At 32.1% G+C, this 20,865-nt stretch overlaps 2 protein-coding genes and 1 long non-coding RNA gene across 3 annotated transcripts in view; 1 reads left to right on the forward strand and 2 right to left on the reverse strand.

Moving 5' to 3' along the window:
- Window positions 1–11,728, reverse strand: part of LOC122569574 — a 101,899-nt gene extending 90,171 nt beyond the window's left edge. The window contains exon 1 of the mRNA XM_043730809.1: window positions 11,302–11,728. Coding sequence (XP_043586744.1) covers window positions 11,302–11,366 — 65 coding nt within the window. The 5' untranslated portion in view covers window positions 11,367–11,728. The remainder of the gene's footprint in view (window positions 1–11,301) is intronic.
- LOC122569579 lies at window positions 238–3,768 on the forward strand. The gene is made up of 2 exons (XR_006317514.1): window positions 238–478; window positions 2,905–3,768. It is a non-coding gene; the product is annotated as an uncharacterized LOC122569579 (long non-coding RNA).
- A 5,180-nt stretch (window positions 11,729–16,908) lies between the features above and the next one.
- On the reverse strand, window positions 16,909–18,767 carry LOC122569526 (dnaJ homolog subfamily C member 8). The gene is made up of 6 exons (XM_043730691.1): window positions 18,662–18,767; window positions 18,155–18,313; window positions 18,009–18,075; window positions 17,853–17,947; window positions 17,631–17,770; window positions 16,909–17,548 (listed from the first exon to the last, which is right to left on the reverse strand). The coding sequence occupies exons 1-6, from the start codon at window positions 18,737–18,739 to the stop codon at window positions 17,314–17,316; spliced, it is 774 nt and encodes a 257-aa protein (XP_043586626.1). The 5' UTR covers window positions 18,740–18,767; the 3' UTR covers window positions 16,909–17,313.
- Window positions 18,768–20,865: the final 2,098 nt, after the last annotated feature.

Here is a 20,865-nt window from a genome sequence, read left to right on the forward strand (position 1 = left end):
ATTGGTCGCGCGGCCGCTAGTCGCCGTCCGTCTGCTTCCGTTTCGATTTCGAAGATCGAGGATTACGCTGCGGCAGTAGCTAGCTTCACGTCAGATCTACAAGTTCTCGAAAAACTCGAGAGTCAGTGTAGCACATAAGAGCCAGTGACAGTAAACTGGGAAACATTGTACAGTCAGGTACATAGTGCTTACTTACCTGGACCGCGCAGCCGCTTTAGGTCTTGGTGAACCAAGCGGAGAAGCAACCGGTGAAGCGACCAATCGGCGCTCCTTATCGCTGACGCGGCGTGCAAGCGACACGATGTAGGTGTGTGTGTGCGCCGATATACATACACACGGGCAAAGGTATCGGCGTGTCGTATCGGTTGTGCTCAGTTATCCGCACGCGGCGGGATTGCGGCTTTTGCCGCGCGATTCGATCGAGGGAACACCGCGAACTTCAGCTCCTCGCGAGCGTAGAGAGATCGCGGTTTCTTCGGTACGCTTCGTTTTACTTCGGCTACCCTCGGCTCGCTTTTGCCTCATACTAGCGGGGGCGTGACTTCACATAAGTACATTAGACGACGATGACAGTAGGGCTCTGTCTATCGATGTTAACGATTGCGGGTTCTATTTGACTTGTTCGGCAAGCTTTTCCTCCACGTGGAATACTTGTCGATTTTTTTGAATCGAAGGATGATAAGTTACATTTCTCATCCTTTATAAAAGAGCAATTTTAAAATTCAGTTTATTGTAAACCAATTCCACATCAAAATCGTCTTTATATTTAATTTTCGAATTAAAAATGTGTTTTTGTCAACCCCTTTCACACTTAAAATATATCAATAACATTATTTACGTGAGCTATTATTAACCTTAAAAAGAGCTCATATAGCAATTAAACAAATATTACTCGTGTCCTAATAAACATCGCGGATTTATCGCTTAATTTTAAAAATTTATATTTTCGAATTTTCCAGGTTATTTCCTTCTTCAGCTATGTATTTAATGTTCAAATACTTCGTTTTAACTATCAAGGGACATAATAATCAGAAAATCAACAAAGACGGACTAAACATATTTCTCCCTTGTGGTCTGAAAATGCTTTGGTTAAAGAATACGCGTCTATGATTCCTTTGTCAATTTTATTTTATATTTTCGTTTTGTGCTTTCTAAATGTTATTTTAATCTCATTTTGTGTTTTTAGATGGTATTGATTCGTTATCAAATATCGGACTGCAATAAAGTTTTATAACGTTCATGCTATCATAATAATGTTACATAAAGTTTCTCAGTAATCATACTACAATCGACGAAAAAATAATTCTATGTAAGAAAAAAGTAAATCGAAAATGTAGGATAACCTTTTTTTCACATAATGCTTGGTTTAAAAAGAAATCGAATTTGAAAATTTGTCGATTAACGGGCTAATTTTTAATTACGTGTTCAAACCTTATTTTATCCAGAATGAAGCCCTTGCCAAAAGCTTTATTCTATATTTCCGATTTTGTTTTATCACGTAAAATTATTCCCTTTTTTAATCTACTATTTTAAAATTTTAAAAATCTGAAATTTTGTTATTTTTCCTGCCATCTTTGTTTGGTAGTAATTATTATTGAGATAGAAACGTAATTGCATATATATACTTATTTATTTTTGCCATATTGCTTCAATTCTAAATTAATTATGTATATTTAACAGTTTCAGTGTTAAAAGGTAAGAAACACGGAGAATTTCAAATATTTCGACATACTTCAATGAAAAATGAAAAACTGCTAGTAAGGGTATTTAAACTAAATACGGTCGTATAAATCATGCGGTTTATCTGAAAGTTGATTTAAAAACCGGATTTTATAAAAGAGGGAGAAAAAACTTGGTAGAAAAATGACAAACAGTTATAGAAAATGAGGGACGATAAACGTAATTCAGAAACAACAAATAGTTTTTTAGATTACTTGATTTATGAAACGTCTTAATGCTTTCTAATAAATTCTTTTTAATAATGATATGAAATTGATGGAAATTTCCAATCCCGTTAGAACAGTGATTGGTGAAAGTATACTGCTTACAGCACTTTGATATTAATCGTGCATTATTGGTGACAATTATTTTGCGAAAGGCAGACTACTAAATGTTTTATCTTCTTCTTTCTGTACTTTGAACTGAATTCAAGTTTCGTGATTCATTACCTTTATGCAGCCTTTTTTCCTCGTTACGTTCATAGTGAATCACATCACCGATAATTTTTCCACAATCGATACCTCATGCAGAACCATCGCATAGTTTGTGGTTTCACTATAGAGCACGAACTATGGTCATAAATAGAGTGTTATATGGCCGTATGGAACTCAAAATATTTAATGTTTCAAATTTACTATTAAATCATTTTCAAAGATAATTTTTAATGTTATTTCTTGCATTTATATGATATTAAATTGTCTTTTATTGTATTATATTAATTTGTTTTAAAATTTGTTTTATTAAGGTTTTATTTGTATTAACACTAAACCTACCACTATCGGCCAATTTGACCGTTTTCAAGCTTTTGTACAGATTTCACATATTTAAACTGTTGTTATTTCTTTACTCAGAGGTAGGATCACAATAGCTATTATTATATTGAATGGATAAATCTATCAAACCGTTTTGAACCAAAAAAACCTTTTATTGCACATACATACATGGACTAGGGATAAAAATAAAAGACCATCTTAAACCTATCGATTAAATCTGTCGATTGTAACTAGAACTATCTTCTAGTTACTATTTCTTGTAACTAACGCATCTGCATATGGATGGCGAACACGAACTCACGTTGTCATTTTCAACATAAACATTATCACATCGAACTATACAGATTTTTTGAAATATGCGTACAATGTAGTTTTCAGTATTTATTTCTCGTTTTATTTTTTTCTTTTTCAGGAAATATATGTAGCCTGTCCTACCTAGCTCCACCGGTCTATTTGACTGCTCGAGATAATATGGTATTTAGTCTTCTAAACAATCAGTATAAAAGAAAGGTTATCTCAACGTAGCATGGCCAACTCAAAAGAAATGATCAAATGGCAATAAAATGCAGTGTCAATTCGAAATCCTGTAGGTGGCTCCTTCAGATGTTTTTCAATATTCTGCACCTAGCTGGAATAGATGCCTGGGTTTTATATAAAGAAATAACTGGAAGAAAAATGTTAAGGCAGAAATTTTTATTCCAGTCAGTTAGAGAATTTGGCGCTGCGTGTCAAGAATTGTGAGGAAAAATAAATATGCCAAAAACATAAACAAATACAAGTTCGAATTCACATGTACGAAAAACTTGTTAAGTAAAATATTATAAAGGTTATAAAACTACGAAAATCTGTTTGGGATGCAGAAAATATGTGTGCAGCGAACATTCGAGAATAAAATAATTTGTAAAAAAATGCAGTGAAGCCGAATAAGCTTTATATTATTTATATATTTAGGAAAATGTGTATGTACGTGTATATAGGGTGTATATGAACGAAAGAAACTATATAACTACCATTCATTTTTTAACCTCTTTTTCAGTTTATAATTGAAATTATATACAAATAAATTTGTATCGTCGATTTATGGAAGTTGTTCATATACTAATTCATTCAGCAACAAATTAACTATCTACGTTTAATTGTGAAAACAATAATCTTCTTTTAAGGACCGGTCATTTTGACCGAGCGCGGTAAGAATAGATATGCATACAAAAAATGTCAGTAGGTTTAGTGTTAACTTTTGTTATAAAATCTTTTATAAATCGAAGTAAAACTTTTTCTCTATTATTCGATTATCTTCCCCTTCTCTTTTCGTCAGTCACATACGCTGCATTGTTCATACGAGATTTCAAGTAAAATATTGCGTGATTTCACGCAAAGAATTAACGCACATATGCTGTCAGATACGTGCAGATTTATATCTGCAATGACATAGCTTTGCATCGTCGCAATAGTTCTCAGTAATATATCAATTCTACCTTATACCTATATATATGAACATTGTAACGGCAGCCGCATTAATCACGACAATTAAAAGAATAACTTTCTTAACATGTGTAACTGCGTCAGGTGCTAATCTGTGATCGAGATCACGTAATTGTATTCACTCGTATTTGTGTCTCGATAATTTATATCAAAGAGCGTAAAGCTTCGGTTTCTCTGATTCTTAAATTAATCACAGTAAGTTACATTGAATAATTACATAACGGGATCGTGTTTTGGAATAATGATTAGAACTAGCGCAGGTTTTATCAAATTTTTATTTCATATACAGTGGCGAACATATAAGTAAGAAAAATCCTTATACCAAATGCAATTTCATTTAATTTATAATTATTACACGAAATAAAATTCTGAATGCTGTTCTATATTTGTAATACTTCAGAGTATACGAAATGAATGTTTAAATTTTGTATTATGGACGCAAAAAATGGAAATAAAATTTTCATAATAATTAGTTCTATTTACGATTGAGCATTTTATACATTTAACTATTTATACATTCTGTATAAGGTATTGAAGAAAACGGAACTAACATTTTAAGAATTTACAGTACGCACCAAAAGGAATACAAAAGTATTTCATCAATATTTTAAATTATTACTACTCTTGGTGAAAAATCCAGTCCTGTATCTACTGATAAGAATATTCGTTGAACTTTATTGATAAATAACTTAACCGGGGTACAGCAACGCGCAAAAAGTGTGTAATATATTCAGAAATATGCATATATGATTTATAATTTATGGATAGGAATATTCTATTGAAATACAAAGGGGACAAATCAAACATTTTGTGTGCAAAGTGTAATGTACTTTAGCGTGTTACTATAATTTCTTGTTAGTAGTAGTGACGTTTGCTCTGCGAAGATATACGAATGGTAGTAACGGGAGTAAGCTAACGTCTTCAGGAAATATATTTATTGCTTTTAGCGAGGGTAATAATCATAAAATACACTTTCAAGTAGCGTTGCTGTGAAGAAACAAAACCCTGTTAATATGATGATAAAAGTTCTTATTAGCGATATTTCAACTGGTAGGTCAGCCGATTTGAAGCACGAGTTGCTACATTCATTCAAGTTTATTAATATGCAAACACACGAAGATACTAATACCAATGATCCTCATTTAGATAGCGTTCTATTGCACAAGTACACCTCTAATCGCGATAATACCGTTTACAGATACCACCAGGAAGAGTGGCCCTGTCGCGATTTCCCATAAATGGCGTACCTTCAGGAGGAAACGAGTATCCGGTTATCCGTTCTAGTATACGAAGATAACCTGTTACGTCAACTTTAGTAAATGCAGTTCCTCCGTTATGTGTATCTTCAGGTCTAAAATGTTCACTTCTTATATAGGTATACGGTAGAAAATATATACAACACGACAAAATCTAAGTGAAAGTATTGCAAAATCCAATGATCAAACTTATTATAAATAGAGAGAAACCTAAGACATTTGTAAGTTACTGTTGCAATTTCATCTTACTATAGTTTGAATTCAATTTTTATATAATAGAATATTCTGTATATAAATACGATGTTTCTATAGTTATAAAAGAAGTTAACAAAAATAAAATATAATTAACCACTTTAATACTTGGACACTACAGTATTTTCGTGTTTGTTAATTTATCTGCGCAAATTAAGATATTTATTCAGTTGCTTCGTATTATGTTTAGAGATTATTTATTAAAAGTGACAGAAATGTAATCAATTTCTTCGTAATTCTAATTTATTATTATAATATATAATGTATAATAATGTATAATAAATTATAACTGAAATGATGATCAATTTTCACGTTACAAAAATACTAATTGTTCATGTGTCTAGCTTTTCCAACTATGCTAAATTAAACTAAAATTCGTAATATTCTGTTGCGTAATCTTTCTACTTAATGAGGCATACTTGAAATGATTTATATTAAATATCCAAATGTAGTAAAACTTCATTTTTCTTTTAATCGAATTTTCAATTTCTTTTTAAAAATGTATTGATATCTTGCGAACTCTGTGTTCCAACTCATCCCCTAACATAACGTGAGAAAGTATAAGACAAAAAACTTAAAATTACGATGATGCTTGCTATCTCGTTTCTCTTCTCCCCGGTGATTTATCCTTTTGCGACAATTTCTGAAAACATAGTCCCCTAATATGATTTCAAACATTTCAAACTTTATTCCTTGTTATATTAACACATACATATGAGAATTGAAATGTTGTGGATAGTTTCGCAGTTATGAGATGCACTGTATCACATCCTAATTGGCGCATTGTTCTGTTACAAGCGACAAGTAATTGCCAGTAAAAATATACTACTGGATAGTGATATTCGATTTGATATTCTTCACGACTGCAATTAAAATAGTTTTCTCTGATATTAATAAGTTGCATTTAAAATTCAATGTTTTCTCATGCTTTCACGACGTGGTTTCATATCAAACGGCTTTTAATCTATCACAAGATTCCTTGCAGCGCCCTGGAAAAATATAGATATACCGATCGATGACAAGTTTTTTAGTATATTAGTGCGGAAAGTGGAGCGGAAACGCGGAGAAGCGCATCTATGTTTAAAACTATACCGACGACTGCACTCTGTCATCCAGACTTCACGCAAGAGAGGACAATAGCTTTCCCTAGACGTTAATATAATTCATTATTAGACACATAATAAAAGACATCATACAGTGTCCTTTATTATTCCATCAATTTTTTATCCCCACCTCGCTGTTTATGAAACGCGAAAGCATCGTGGCAGCGATATTTTTGCGTAGTTTGGATATTCTTCCGTACTGTATCTGATACTTCTGTCTCATATGTAAATGGAAATCAGTCCATTACACGAGTAATTTCACTTGCACTTTATAACCGCCACAGTGAATTAGAATCCCGGCCCGACGTACAAAAGAAAATCGAATTACTACGCGAATAATTCTCCTTGCTACCAGTGTTATGCAATTTACAACTACGGAGACTTACGAAAGTATTTGAATATTTATTACAAAGAACTTTTATATATATATCTACATATATGTATATATTATGCATATCAAACGAAATTTTATTAACACTTAATGAGATATTGTTGACATGATTATTTTGGTAAAATTTGAAACCAATCTGAAAATTGATATATGTATATAGAAGATACAATATATTTACTGCAACATATATTTGATAAAAAATTAGTATACAGTCTGAATAGTTTGGCTGATACAAAAACAAGTGACAGGCATCGAAGGATGTAAGAACCAACTGATTTACTATATATATGTCGGGTTGGTGTTAGACTTGGGGGCGTGTAACGTATCTTCATTAGGACAAGCCATCGTTGTTGTTCAATGGAGATTATATTTGCAATTATATGTACAAATGTTGATTTAACAGAGTTTGACAATTATACGTGGTGATTAGACACTCTGGATGTTAAAGACAATGTTCTTAGGTTCAATAACGAATCCACGGTCAACGGGGAAAACTCTTTGTTCAATAGAATGTATTTTGAAACACAGAGTGACGTTAGCTGTGTCGCTCGGTTTCTTTCTGACTGACTGACAAGACGATGTGTGTAAACTCTCCAAGGTGATCACAAAAATAAAAGACTGATACGATCACATTTGTCAATTGCATATTGACCGGGGATATCAACAAAATTCCAGGCGCCGTTACTAGGCAGACCCGCGTGGAGCCGACATTGCTCCTGCCCAGGGCTTGTTTGTTGATACAGCGTGTGTCCCTCAATATCGGTACTTCTTCCGTTAGGTAAAAACGTTCATCCCGTGACCGTGACTACGTTCGGCGACCAGTCGTGTCACTTCGAGCCCAAGCCCACTGTCACAAATCTCGAGCAAACATAATCGGATCATATCGCAACAACTACTTCTAAGTTCTATTACTTAAGTACAGCTGTAATAAACAGTTTAGACCAAAGTATTGGGGATCCTCCCAAAATTCCAAGAGAAAGGCCCGATGTCTCCACATCTCCGACATGTAATTACAAGCCGAAAGTCGTGAAAAAGTGCAATTATCATTTATATATAACCGACATAAATCTATAAAATGTATTCTTTAAATGTTAATTAGAAACTTAGATAAAAAATGATAAAAAGTGATCATGTCTATCCTCGCGATTCCAACCAATTGCAACATTTTCCGACATCTTTTTTATACGTCATCCAGTAAACTCATCCTTCTATCTTCTCAAAAAGGTTCACATCGTTCGGCCCAATTTTTAAAAAGCTATTTTGTTTTAAAGAATCTTCGAATACTTTCGTGAGCCACTGTATTTTCTCTAAATATCTCGTAGCTTTGTTGCATATCTTTAGATTTGTCCAAAACAGTACAAATATAATCGCGATAATCCGATCTCATTACAGTACCAATGAAATTTCAAATGTTTCAAATAATACACAATATGTATACCTATTTACGAAATGCTTCTACAAGTGTTTAAATACTTTTGCGAGCTATTGTATACATCGTATATTGCGTATTCTAAACGATTATGGTTGATTAACATATACCAACAATTTATTACTACGTTTGAATAAAAAATGAAACATAACGAGCCTAAATTATATGTATAAGAGTGTTAATAAAGTTTATAAAAAAGAAACTGGTTTTAAGGATCGATAAATAGACGACTAAAAATAGTAACAGTCTACGATATTCGCATGGAGGGGGCAAGAAGTGGCACATATACATATGTAACTCATTTTTTATCATTATCTCGATAAATCTATAGTATATATACCACGGCTCACAAGAATTGCAATCATCGTATGCACTGTAGGTACGTACGGACGCCGGAAGTCCCGTTAGTCAACCTTAAGGTTTAAGGTTCGTTTCTCCGAGTGCTGTCTCGTGCTTGCACGTGTAAGCTGTTTCATAGATAATTATCGAGTTAGTTGATAAAATTCTGTCGCTATAAGTCGATTAGAGAGTTACGACCACGTTACGAAATTTAAGAACTATCCCAATAAATTAGGTGGAAATGTTGTTAGACTACTCATTATTGCTCCTTTTATCGTCAAGGATTGTCGGTATTTATGTATAGATAATTTTCAGTGAAAGTTGTATAAAACTCGAACTAGTTCCGATAATGTCTTCTAACATTAACTTGATAAGTCACAGGGAAATTCCTAACGAAAGCTCCTATTAAGCAAAGTCCTTTTAAGAATTAACAGATACTATCGAAATGAACAATTTCACGAAGTCCTGTTACTAACGAGATATTCGATATTATTGTGAATTATATCGATTTTGCGGCTAACTTTGATTGCGTTTGAGTGGCATTTAATATTTAATAAAAATAAAATTAATATGGATTATTTCATTTTTTCTTCAAATTTAAGAAATTTGTTAATGATAGAAAAACTTGATTCGATCGAGAATGACACAAAAGGCGATAGAGGATTTAAATCAAATATACTTCGAGAAGATCGTTTCTTAACCTGTTAAAGGACATTCCTTAAACAGAAACTTCTATAACTAAAATATTAAAAATTAACGAGAACAAATCAGTTTTGATTGGCTGTTTTTGAATAGAAAATCATTAAATAAAAATATTACTGCGTTTAAGAAATTAACAACCCGAATGACGAGTTACCTCGACCTCTCCGGATAACAAATTAAAGTCAAAGAGACAACAGTTTATGTGTTCAAGTGACTATAAGATTGCAAGAATTTCAATTAAAAAATATATTTACCGACAATTTTTAAAGCCATTTTATATAGCTAGAAACTTGGACCGACATGTCGGACACGATATGTACCTACATATGTACATATAAATATCGTGAGTTCCTTATAGCTTCGTGTGAAAGCGCCATTCCATTCGACTCCGTCTATATGCCACAACATACAGAAAGACGAGACTCTTGTTCACATGGGGGGTCACAGCTAGCCCTGAGGGAGCAGTCATTGACATTGAGAGAGAGGGAGGGAGAGAGACCGTCGAGAAACGTGACTAATATTGTGGCTACCTCTGTATGGAAGCTTTTCGTATTTTCTATTCACCGATAGCCACCTGTAGAATCGCTGATCACGAGGTCGATTTAAATTGAAAGATAATTTTCTTTTGTACGATATATGATGAATTTGTTCCTTTAGCTACATATCATGACTCAAATTTTTGCAGTTCATTATAGGTTAGAGATTTGAGTTTATATAACGTTTATGAAATAAAGTACTTTTGCTGGTGAAAAGTAAGATGGAATAGAAAGGTACGACTAAAGCATGCGAATCGTTATGGTAGTAACTGCAACATCAGGTAAATTATACGGTAGAGTAACACTAAAAGGTACACGCACATTATCTCAGCATTTGTTTAATTATACGCTCGTTAGCGTCAAATAGGTTTAACTGGTAAAAAAATGCAATTGCACCGTCTTTGGAACTTTGCGCAATATCCTAAAGAATATAATTGATACATTCGTTGCAAAAAAATTGTGGACATCATGGTTTCGTTATTATACTGTTGACGACAAAAGAAAGGGAAATAAAAGAATATTTCACAGATCTTTTGTTGATGAAAATTTTTAATTGTAATTCATCGACAGTTATGTATTTAAAGTATTTCGAATATTGGAACGGAGCCACGATTTGCTATGGTTTAATTTACTTGGTTGGTGTAGAAATTCTGGATAGTGCTAAAACAGGTTTCTTGCGAACGTCTTACTCTCGACGATTCAGTATTCGACAGTCGCTCTGCTGGCTCGTATTCGTCGAGGTTTATTGCCTCGAGCAGCGAAGAAAGTATAACGCAAATCCCTCTGATAAACCTTAAATGATCATGAGTTATAAAAATAAGCAAGTAACATTCTACCGTGCGATTCGTCCTCGATACACGTTCATCCAGGTATCTATTTCATAGTAGGATTCGATTATTTACGTAACAGTAATGAAGAATACGTGTGCCTGCACGATGTATAAATTTTACACGAAAATCTAATCTAATCCGTCAAACTGCACGCAGAAACACCTGACTAAATCACATTCCAATACGACGATTCAACAGCCTACCGACTACACAACCGATCAAATCAAACGATTCCTTGTTTAAGACGATCACTTTTAAGAACGCATTTCCAATTACACAAGTCATGCAACAACCTAACTAAAAGCTGAACAAAAACATTTCTGTCGGACTCCTAGAACAATTATTCGTTGATGATCGACCGGTCAGGTAAATTGCAATCCTCGGACAACGATCGATCGAAGATCGTAGTTTTTTGCATAAAAGCAGCGGGCTGACAAAACGAATTGTAAATGGTAAACCATGCGATGAGAGAACACTGTTGAACATTACCCTCGTTCCTCTTCGGCAGTCGGCGGTCCCTGTTGCGCGATGCGAAACACGTCCGTCGTCGACATGGTGCTCCGCTGGCCAGCACACTATTAACACACGATCACGGGTCACATATCGACGCCACTTTCCTCCAATTATCCAACGTCGAGGATATTTTCCTTGATTCGAATCCACGTAGCGATGCCGCGCACTCGGCGCGATCCACGTGTGAACGCGCGCTAGTCGTGCAAGCTAAGTACGTGTCCAGGTTGGCTGGCGCCCGTCAAGGCTAACACTGGTGTCGTGGTGTGCTGTGAGAATGGTGCGTGCTAAAGCCGATGTATGCAAGCCGGTAGCGCAACAGGTTGCGAGTCCACACAGATTTTCCACGATCCACGACCGGCTGGATCCGCCGTAGCTATCGATCGTTCACGGCGATCCAAAAGCAGTGAAGAGCAACGCACGACAGCGACCAACTCACTGCAGTCTCGTGTAGTGTCGCGGCGAAGCGGTCACGCCGCACCTCTACTTCTGTTGCCGTTCTGTTCTCTTCCTTCTACCTGTACACAGCCACGCACACCATCATTTTTCTTTTAGTTGTGTGTACCATAGACGCTCGTTTGTCCACGGACGAAACGCGTTCCTTCTATCTGCGCGCACGTACACGCCACCACACCATAGTTGGTGCTTTCGTAGAGATGCTATTAATCTCTATACATTTCTATCTTTCGGCTGTTTATGTATTTTCGTACATACGAGTTTCTCCTCTATTGCTTCGCCGCGCCGTGATCGTCTATTTAGGTACACGAACATTTATCTCTCGTTACGTTTCTGTGTGTGAACAGGTTCCACGCGATTGTATATATATGAATATGCCGCGTGACGTGGTCACGTTTGTGCTGCGCGATGAACACACGTGTCTTTTGCGTACGCACGCGTCTCAGGTAGATGGTATTTCTTTCATTTGCATACTGTCGTAAGCGTATATTATCGACATTAGTGTTTACGTATTCGTGCCTGTCTGCACATTGCTTTCTTTGGCTTAGAAAAAAGCACGCAAAGGAACTTTTTCTTTTCGCTATGTCACCGATGCAAGTTTGATCCTTTGCTTGCTATGATTATGTTGGTGTGTTCCTTTCAGACATACATATACACACTGACATTTTTGGGTACAGGTCCCTTGCGATCGTGACTGTCCAGATGCATTTCCGTTTACCTGTTGTTAAGGACACACACCGATATCTGGTTTCCATCTGTGTAACAGTTCACGTCTACAAGCAGAAACATTACGTTCCATTCGTGAAGCGATCGCACATACACGAAGGATCTCGCTATATGCGCAGAAATAACATTTCTTTAAACTGTGTGTGAGAAAGGCACTATAAGAACGGTTTCCTCTTGCCGTGCATCGGTTCTTATACGTCGATATTTATCCTGGCCGGTTCGTGTATAAACGTATATGAATACGTTTCCATTACCCGTGCACACATACGGTAAAAACTTGCTTATTATGTGCGTATACATGAGTACCATTATATATGTACATGTTAGTACGCAACTCAGCTATTCGAATACGGAGTTCTTTCGGAGCAGTCGCGTTACGATCTTCACCATATGAACTGAACTTGGAAGATCTTGTATTATTCTGTGCAACATTAATAATGCATGTATTTTGTACGGTTTGTATGTCTCGAAAGAGAAAAACATATAATATATTTGTTTATACGATGAAGGTATTATTTGTGTAATTTCTATTACCATAATTGTTAATATAAATCTCTCTTTACGGCAGTTGTGCCTTTTACTTTTGCCTGTTCTGAATATCCCTCTACACTGTTTAATACTATTTTATTTATTAATACATTTATGAATTTTAGTATTCTTTACATTTTTTTCCAAAATATTTGAAAGTTTAATGTAAATTATATTGTACTATATAATGTATATTATTATTAATAAATGGCGTTTTTACTAAATGCTCTGAATATAGTAAATCTATAATTGAATATTAATTTTTTATGTATCCTTCAAATTAATATCTTTATCGAAAGAGAATTTGCCGATTCCATGATTTTTGAAGATATTCGTTTCGTACAATTTTATTTTTTTCGGTTCTGATTTCATTCACTTAAATTATCGTATTGTGAATAATTCTTCTTCCAACTGGAATTTCACTCTCTAGGTCCTTAATCGCAAATCGATTTATTGCAATTACCAGTATAGAGAGAAACCGATTTCCTACGGATCGAGCTGAAAATTTGAAAGGACGAATTGTTACCTGAAGGCGCATGGTGCGTGGTACGTATACACATATGCCTCGCGCATGCGCAGTTCGCAAATGCAAAACTAAATATTAATATTCTTGCTATATCATACATTTTTACAAATTCTAAACAAATTAGTATAATCTATTCATAATATTGGCAATCAATTGTATCGTTAAATCAATGATATAATACAAGTAGAATATTTGTATAAAATTTAAATATTCTACTTGTACTATAATATTTTTGAAGGAGTACAATATTTGAATAATTATAGTAAATACTTAAATAGAAAACGCAAATATTTGAAGAAAGTATAGATCGTCTAGCAGCGTGTTTTCTATTCAGAGCTTCTTGTTCAGTTCATTTAAGCTGTTTTCAATAACTAAACGGTATTAACGAATTTACTTTATATTTTTTGGCGTCGATAATAGTTCGAAAGATATATATTTTTCAAGGCAAGGATTTGTAGATTTTCTTTTTACTAAAGTACAAATAATAACTTTTTCAGTTTTAATAATAGTGTCGCATATAAAAATGTATTATTTATAGCAAAAATATATTATTATAAAATTACATTCTTCAATTACTGTAAAATTAATAAAAAAATGCTTAGAATATTTCTAATTATTGTAATATACGTAAGATGAAGTATAACTTGCAAGAAAAAATATTAGTACTGTTGTAAGTTATGTCTTAAAATTAAATAAATAAAATATGTTTCTATATGTGTATAATTTCGGTCAATACATTTCTATATGTGACTCACGTGCACACTCCGGATGGAAGTGTACAGTCACGTAAAATGCATTTCATCGTCATTGCTAGCGCAGCAGCTTTGAAAGACAGTATGACGACAGTGTTTAGCAAGTACAGATAAAAATAAACATTGCACATAAAAATTGCATTATACCACACTCCTATATTTATAAAAGAAATAAGAGCGCTAATTTTAGTCAGTGTGAGCATGCAAAGAGTAAAAGAGACAAAACGATGAATAATTATTAGCACGTTTGATACTATTAACAGAAGTTTAATAAAATTAAAGGATATTATGTTAAGGTTAATTACAATAGGGATGGTTGTGTTTTTATATTTCGTTTTTGCAATTTCTTATTCTCGAAAATTTTTAGTAAACATACTAGTAAATATCTATAAATATGAGTAATTTATTTCTTGTAATATTCTTATTGAGTTATGATGTAAACCTAAAAAAGCCTGATGAGGAAATTGTGAAATATAAAATATGATTATATATAAAAATTGTAGAGTCTCCATTCTTCTTTCTTCCAGTAATTGCGAATGTAGAGTGCATAAAAATTTGGTACATTCACGTGAACGAATAAACAGAACACGACTTGTTCGATTTTCCTACAACGTTACACTTTACACACCTTTAACTTCATATTTGCATATCACATTATTCAGGATATATTTATCCAAATTAATTTCAGCAAAAAGTTTTCGTGGATACTTCATATTGAATCAATTCAGTCACATAAATGTTATCATGTTTTTCATACACCCTGAGTGGAGTTATTAAATTATGAATACTCGATGTGTATCATATTTACATTTTATATCCCATGGACGTCATAATATACAAGACGAATACATTAATAACAAATGATCGAACTAAATAAAGAACAATACAAATTATTATCATTGACGACTTGTAATCTACTACTTATATAAAGTGAATTTTTTTATAGCATTAAATAATACTATAATGTATCCGTTGTAACATTTTCACAAATGAATGAAAAGTTGAAATCAATTTTAAGAAAAAAAAGTTAATTTTTCAAACAATTCCGTCTAATACAGAATATCTGGTCATATAATATCATTTGTTGTGATATAATGAAATTTTTGTACATATAAATAAAAGCCACGAATAGATTTTTTTCTACCATCCAATATCGTACATATATTATAAATAAATGAGGCATTCTCCGAGTGTGTATTGTTTAATCCATTATTTGGTATTACTTAATGATAGTAAACTGATTATTAATATTGCGCTGACATATATATCTATATCTATATATATATATAATATATATATAAATAAAATAATGATATTATATAATATTATATAATATATTATAATATTATAATATTATATAATATATAATATTAATAAAAATATTATATATATATATATATATAAATCGGAATTAATAAAGTTTATGGCATCATAGAAAAATTCATATTACAAAAACAATATAGAAAAAAATTGGAAATAAATGTTATTTCACGTTATGATCAGCTATTCAGCTTAATATCTTTGATAAAAATTTCACCTTACAATTTTATCTTTTACACACAAACATTTTCTCGCCGTTTATTCTTATCGGCACTTGTACAACATTGACTTTCATATATTAGTAAGACTAAAGTGACTTGCAATGAGAAACTTATGTTTTAGAAATTTGTCTTCTTACAATAATCTTACAAATTACAGTTGGACCAAGTGTACGTCGCGATATAACATCCATTATGCGATTATCTATTGAAAACCGGAAATTATAACTACATGGCCCGTTAAACTATTTCGATGGCAATGAACGTAAAATATTGTCGTATCACTTACTTAGAGTGTTTTGTTAAATCAAAAGGAATGTAATATGTTATATTTTCTGATTTCCAAACGAAACATACGCTAAATCATTTCATATATGGTTTTGTTCGTAGCATACTTAAAATCAGCGATTAACAAATTCCACATATTAATATGACTACTGTAATGTCACTCAAGATGCAAAATATGATTGTTAGTGCAGCAACAAACTATTTACCAAAATTGAAAAAGAAAGTGAATAAAGAAACAAAGGTATATAAAAGCGCCACAATTTCATCCGCATTACGTATGAAATACAGATGAAATATTTTGCCTTAGTATAGTGTAACAATTATATTATACGTTGTTAGATAGATATACTTTGTGCACACATGACACCAATACATAATGTCGAATTTTTATAACAATATGTAAGCAGAAGTTGTATTCTGCAGAAGAATATTTATACTTTACCTTTACATTTATATTTTGTATTTCAAATCATCTTGTAGCTTTAAAACAGCAATATTTATTTAATTGTCAATTATTGGTACGATATATGCAAACTTTTCACAGTAATTCATAAAAATATATGAAAAAGTAAGAAATATTAATCTAAACTTCATTTAACACATTGTATGACTTAAATGTTGTCTTTTTTTAAAGCATTGTGTCATGCGATTGTATATTTCAGATAAAAATATGAGGTACGTGTATATCATAAAATTGACATTTGTTATCCAACAATACGAATGTAATGTATGTATAGTACAAATGGAAATTGTCTTACATTTCATACAATAATTTCATTAGACCAAGCTTTTATTTAAAGTTGAACTTATTCGGGCCATGTAAATATATCACAACTATGTACGTTCATACATACATGTAGATTCAACAAACACACAAATTATTTGTGAACGATACATACACTAATCATTCTCACACTTTGCTGCTCAATGTACTCATCACTCTGTTTACAATTCATTCTCTACTTTGACACCTGATTTTAATTTTTTAACTAGTTTTAAATAACAAATTCTTAATTAAGAAACGAATTTTAAATGAGAACAATTCCAATTAGTTCTAATGAAATCAATAATCTGTCACATAGTGAAAACATGCTATCTAAACTACTTTTTTTGCAAGAAATATGAAATGCTGATCAAATAAAAGAATCTATGTCAGGTGTCAGGAACAGTTACTTAATTATCGTGATTCAGCTTTCGTTTTAGGAGGCCTGAAAGCTTTTAATTTTTTTGCTTTCTTTTGTTTTGTGGCACTAGCACCAGACTGAAAAGCTTTCCAACTATCAACTCTTGATTGTCGAGATTCTTCAAAATTTTTTTGCCACTCACGTTCTAATGCAGCTTGTGCTTCTGCAGATAGCTCTTCTTCCCGTTTCCTTTTACGTTGTTCTGCATCTCTAGTAGCTAATTCCCTTCTACAGAAAAAAAAATCACGAACTTTTATTTACAGATAATAGGATCAATTTTATAAACTATATTATTATTATTCAAATTAACCTTCTTCTCTCCATGTCAGCAAAGAGTTTCATTGTCATAACCCAAACTGCATGTCTATAACCTTCTTCTGTTTCCTCTTCAAGTATATTTGCACTTTCTGTTTTTCCCTCTTTTTTCAGTTTTTTCTTCTTTTCTACAATCTAACAAATTTTTCAACATTTATAAATGTATTGCTCATATATTCTTATAAATGAGAAGGATTTATTTGTTTATTATTCATACCATATGATCCGTTCTAGCTTTTGCTTCTTCTATAACATCCATGCATTTAGCTCTAGTTTCTTCGTTTTCCAATGTTTTCCATGCTTTGTTAACAACTATAATGAAAGAAACAATTTTGAAAATTTATCAGTTCTTAAAGTGAAAATTAATACATACTTTCAAATGCTTGTTGTGCACGTTCTGCGTCATCTTGGTTTTTATCAGGATGCACAAGAATTGACATCTACATAATAAAAATAATTTAATAACGTATATTTTAAAATTTACACATTATATTAAAGACGAAAAAGATGTTAACTTACACGTCGATATTTCTTTTTTATTTCATCTATAGACGTGGATGGATCAATTTGTAATACTTCAAAAGGGTTTAAATTAAAATACGACGAGCCAGGTCGAAGTAGTCTGTCAATTTGTTGTTTGGGAGTTAATACCGAATCTCTTTTTTCTATTTCTTTCACCTGAAGAAAAATAAAATTTCGTACAATGCAAAACAACTATTTGTTTAGGGCGCGAACACAGTTGTATAGGTTAGGCTTATTTATAACTCAAAAGTTTACTGAGAAAGCAATTTACTTTATAATGTTTTAAAAAATGTTAGGTATCACTTATCAAATAACGGAGAACTATTGGTAAATTGTACTTTAAATTCGATTTATTATTGTTGTTTAATGCATACATAGTGACGTTTGTTAACCCTTAAAACAAGGTACAAGTATTTACAGTTATATAACCAAGAATTGTATCAAAAACTGGTTTTTACACAGATAGATGTTCTAATGATATGATGTCATTCGAGATTTACATACTTCGGAATAAAATTCATTGAATTCGTCCTCCTTCTTGGTTGGACTATCACTGGATATATTCGAGTTGGTAGCAGCCATCTTGATTGTTACTAACTTCCATGCTATTAGTGGTGCCGCCTGTGAAAAATTGATATGTATTTCGGATGGACTAATCTGCGACCCGCTTATTTAGAGAAACTGAGACAATGTGACTTATGTATTATTGCATTCATATGCGATAATCTTATCGCTAAAGTTCTTTCAATGCATAACACAACTTATTAATAAATTAAATTATTAAAATCAAGTAAAAAAAATTTTATAGATAATTTTGTCTAATTTTGTACTTATACAATATAAAAGTTTAATAAATTTACATGTATATTTTATAATTAGGTTACGAATATTACTACTAGATATTTTACATTTAATTTTCTCATAAGTGCAGAAAAATCCACATTCCAATTGTTTCGGTGATTATGAAAGTGGATAAGTCAAATATCTAAAACAATTGGATTTATCACTTATTTTAAGTTGCATAGTACTTTTCAAAGTAGTAGAAATCTAACCATATTACATATTATATTGAAACAGGTGAATCGAGTTGGATATTCTGTCATTAAACAGAACTCAATTCATGAGCCAGACGCAAAACTTTAAATATCTCGAAATGAGACATAGGACATTTGCATAATCACCGACTCAGTTATATATAATATGGAATATGTGTTAGCTTGTCCCAAAAGTTTCTTTTGTTTTATAAGGAAATAATACCAGTACAACATCTTTTGCTTTATATTACTTTGTTAAATTATGTATGATTATAATAATAGAAATAGAACAAAATGGATCATACAAAACATGGACAAAACAAAAAGTGTTGTGCATCTATTATTTCTTTATAAAACGAAAGAAACTTCTGGGACAACCTAATAACAGAGAATGAAATTTCAGAAAATGGATTCGGAAAATCGAGTAAAGAAGTCATTTAAAATTTTATAGTATTTTATTAACAAAGCTTAACAACCAATAAACAAGTGAAGTTTTATAGCGGTAACAAAGATGTATTACAGGGAAATTAAAATCGTACATTTAATATATACTATAGCATAAAATTCTGTTCAAATCAATGGATTAAGATCGTTTTTAAAACTACTTGTACACGTAACTACTCGCTATTTTCCACCAGGAAACACAGAACGCATAAATAGGAAGGTGTAAACACTAGTACAACACTATAACATCTAGCATACATTACATTTTAACTAATCTAGCATGATATCTATTAGTTAGTCGTGTACTAGTGAACACCAGTTCATACATAAATGCATTTTCTTTAAATGTTATCTATGAGGGCCAGTCCGTTTAAGGAACGCTATTACAAACGCACACAGTTTCCTTGTAACATTTTACTTGCTTATTAACATACGTCACATTCATCGGATATCTAGTTACATGAATTGCAAACTAATAGTTTTACTTACACACATCAACATTATGCGATTCGTCGGCTATTCTCGTTTTTTCTAACTCTACCTTTTTTCAAGAATCTTAACGTCCTTTACAGTGCTAAAAGTTTTTTTTTTTGAAAAAGTAATATATATATATTAATGTATATAATTTAAATGTATATAAATATATATACATTTGTATTAAATGCCATTAATAACTATAATTTTTATTAATAAATATATATATATATATATATATATATGTATATCAATATATTAGAAATAATATATCAAAATTTGACACGCAAAGATTTAATGCAAAATTGTATTTAAATGAAAAGATTTTTGACTATTTTTTTGTAATATTTTATATTCTGTACATTAAAATTTAACAACGATTAGCAGCATTATAATTTGACGTTAAGATTCTGTTTTTTTTTAACGAAGCGGTTATTAAAACATCAAAAACTTTAGTTCTCAACACGAAACAGTCAGGACATCGACGTTTTTCTTCAACGAGGAGTAGTATATATATTGTTTGCATTAAACGCATCATTCATGCATATATCGATAATGAACGTTGATTTTCTTCATTCTTTAAACATAATTTGTGTACAGTCAAATACTTCATATTCATATATTATGATTAGACGTAAAAAAATCTTAATAGAAATGAAAGCCAGTGTTAAATAAGAACAAATGCGTGTGTGTATAAATTTATCAAGTACATGACATAATCTACAATTGATCAACGTGAGCATTGTACTCTAACTG

Source organism: Bombus pyrosoma, linkage group LG7 (genome assembly GCF_014825855.1).
Source record: "Bombus pyrosoma isolate SC7728 linkage group LG7, ASM1482585v1, whole genome shotgun sequence".
NCBI lineage: Eukaryota > Metazoa > Arthropoda > Insecta > Hymenoptera > Apidae > Bombus > Bombus pyrosoma.

Coding starts and splice junctions, on each gene's coding strand:
- LOC122569526 (XM_043730691.1), bottom strand. CDS start 18,739: ATGGCTGCTACCAACTCGAATATATCCAGTGATAGTCCAACCAAGAAG. Junction 17,948..18,008: donor TGCACAACAAGCATTTGAAA/GTATGTATTAAT, acceptor CTTTCATTATAG/TTGTTAACAAAGCATGGAAA. Junction 17,549..17,630: donor GCTGACATGGAGAGAAGAAG/GTTAATTTGAAT, acceptor TTTTTTCTGTAG/AAGGGAATTAGCTACTAGAG.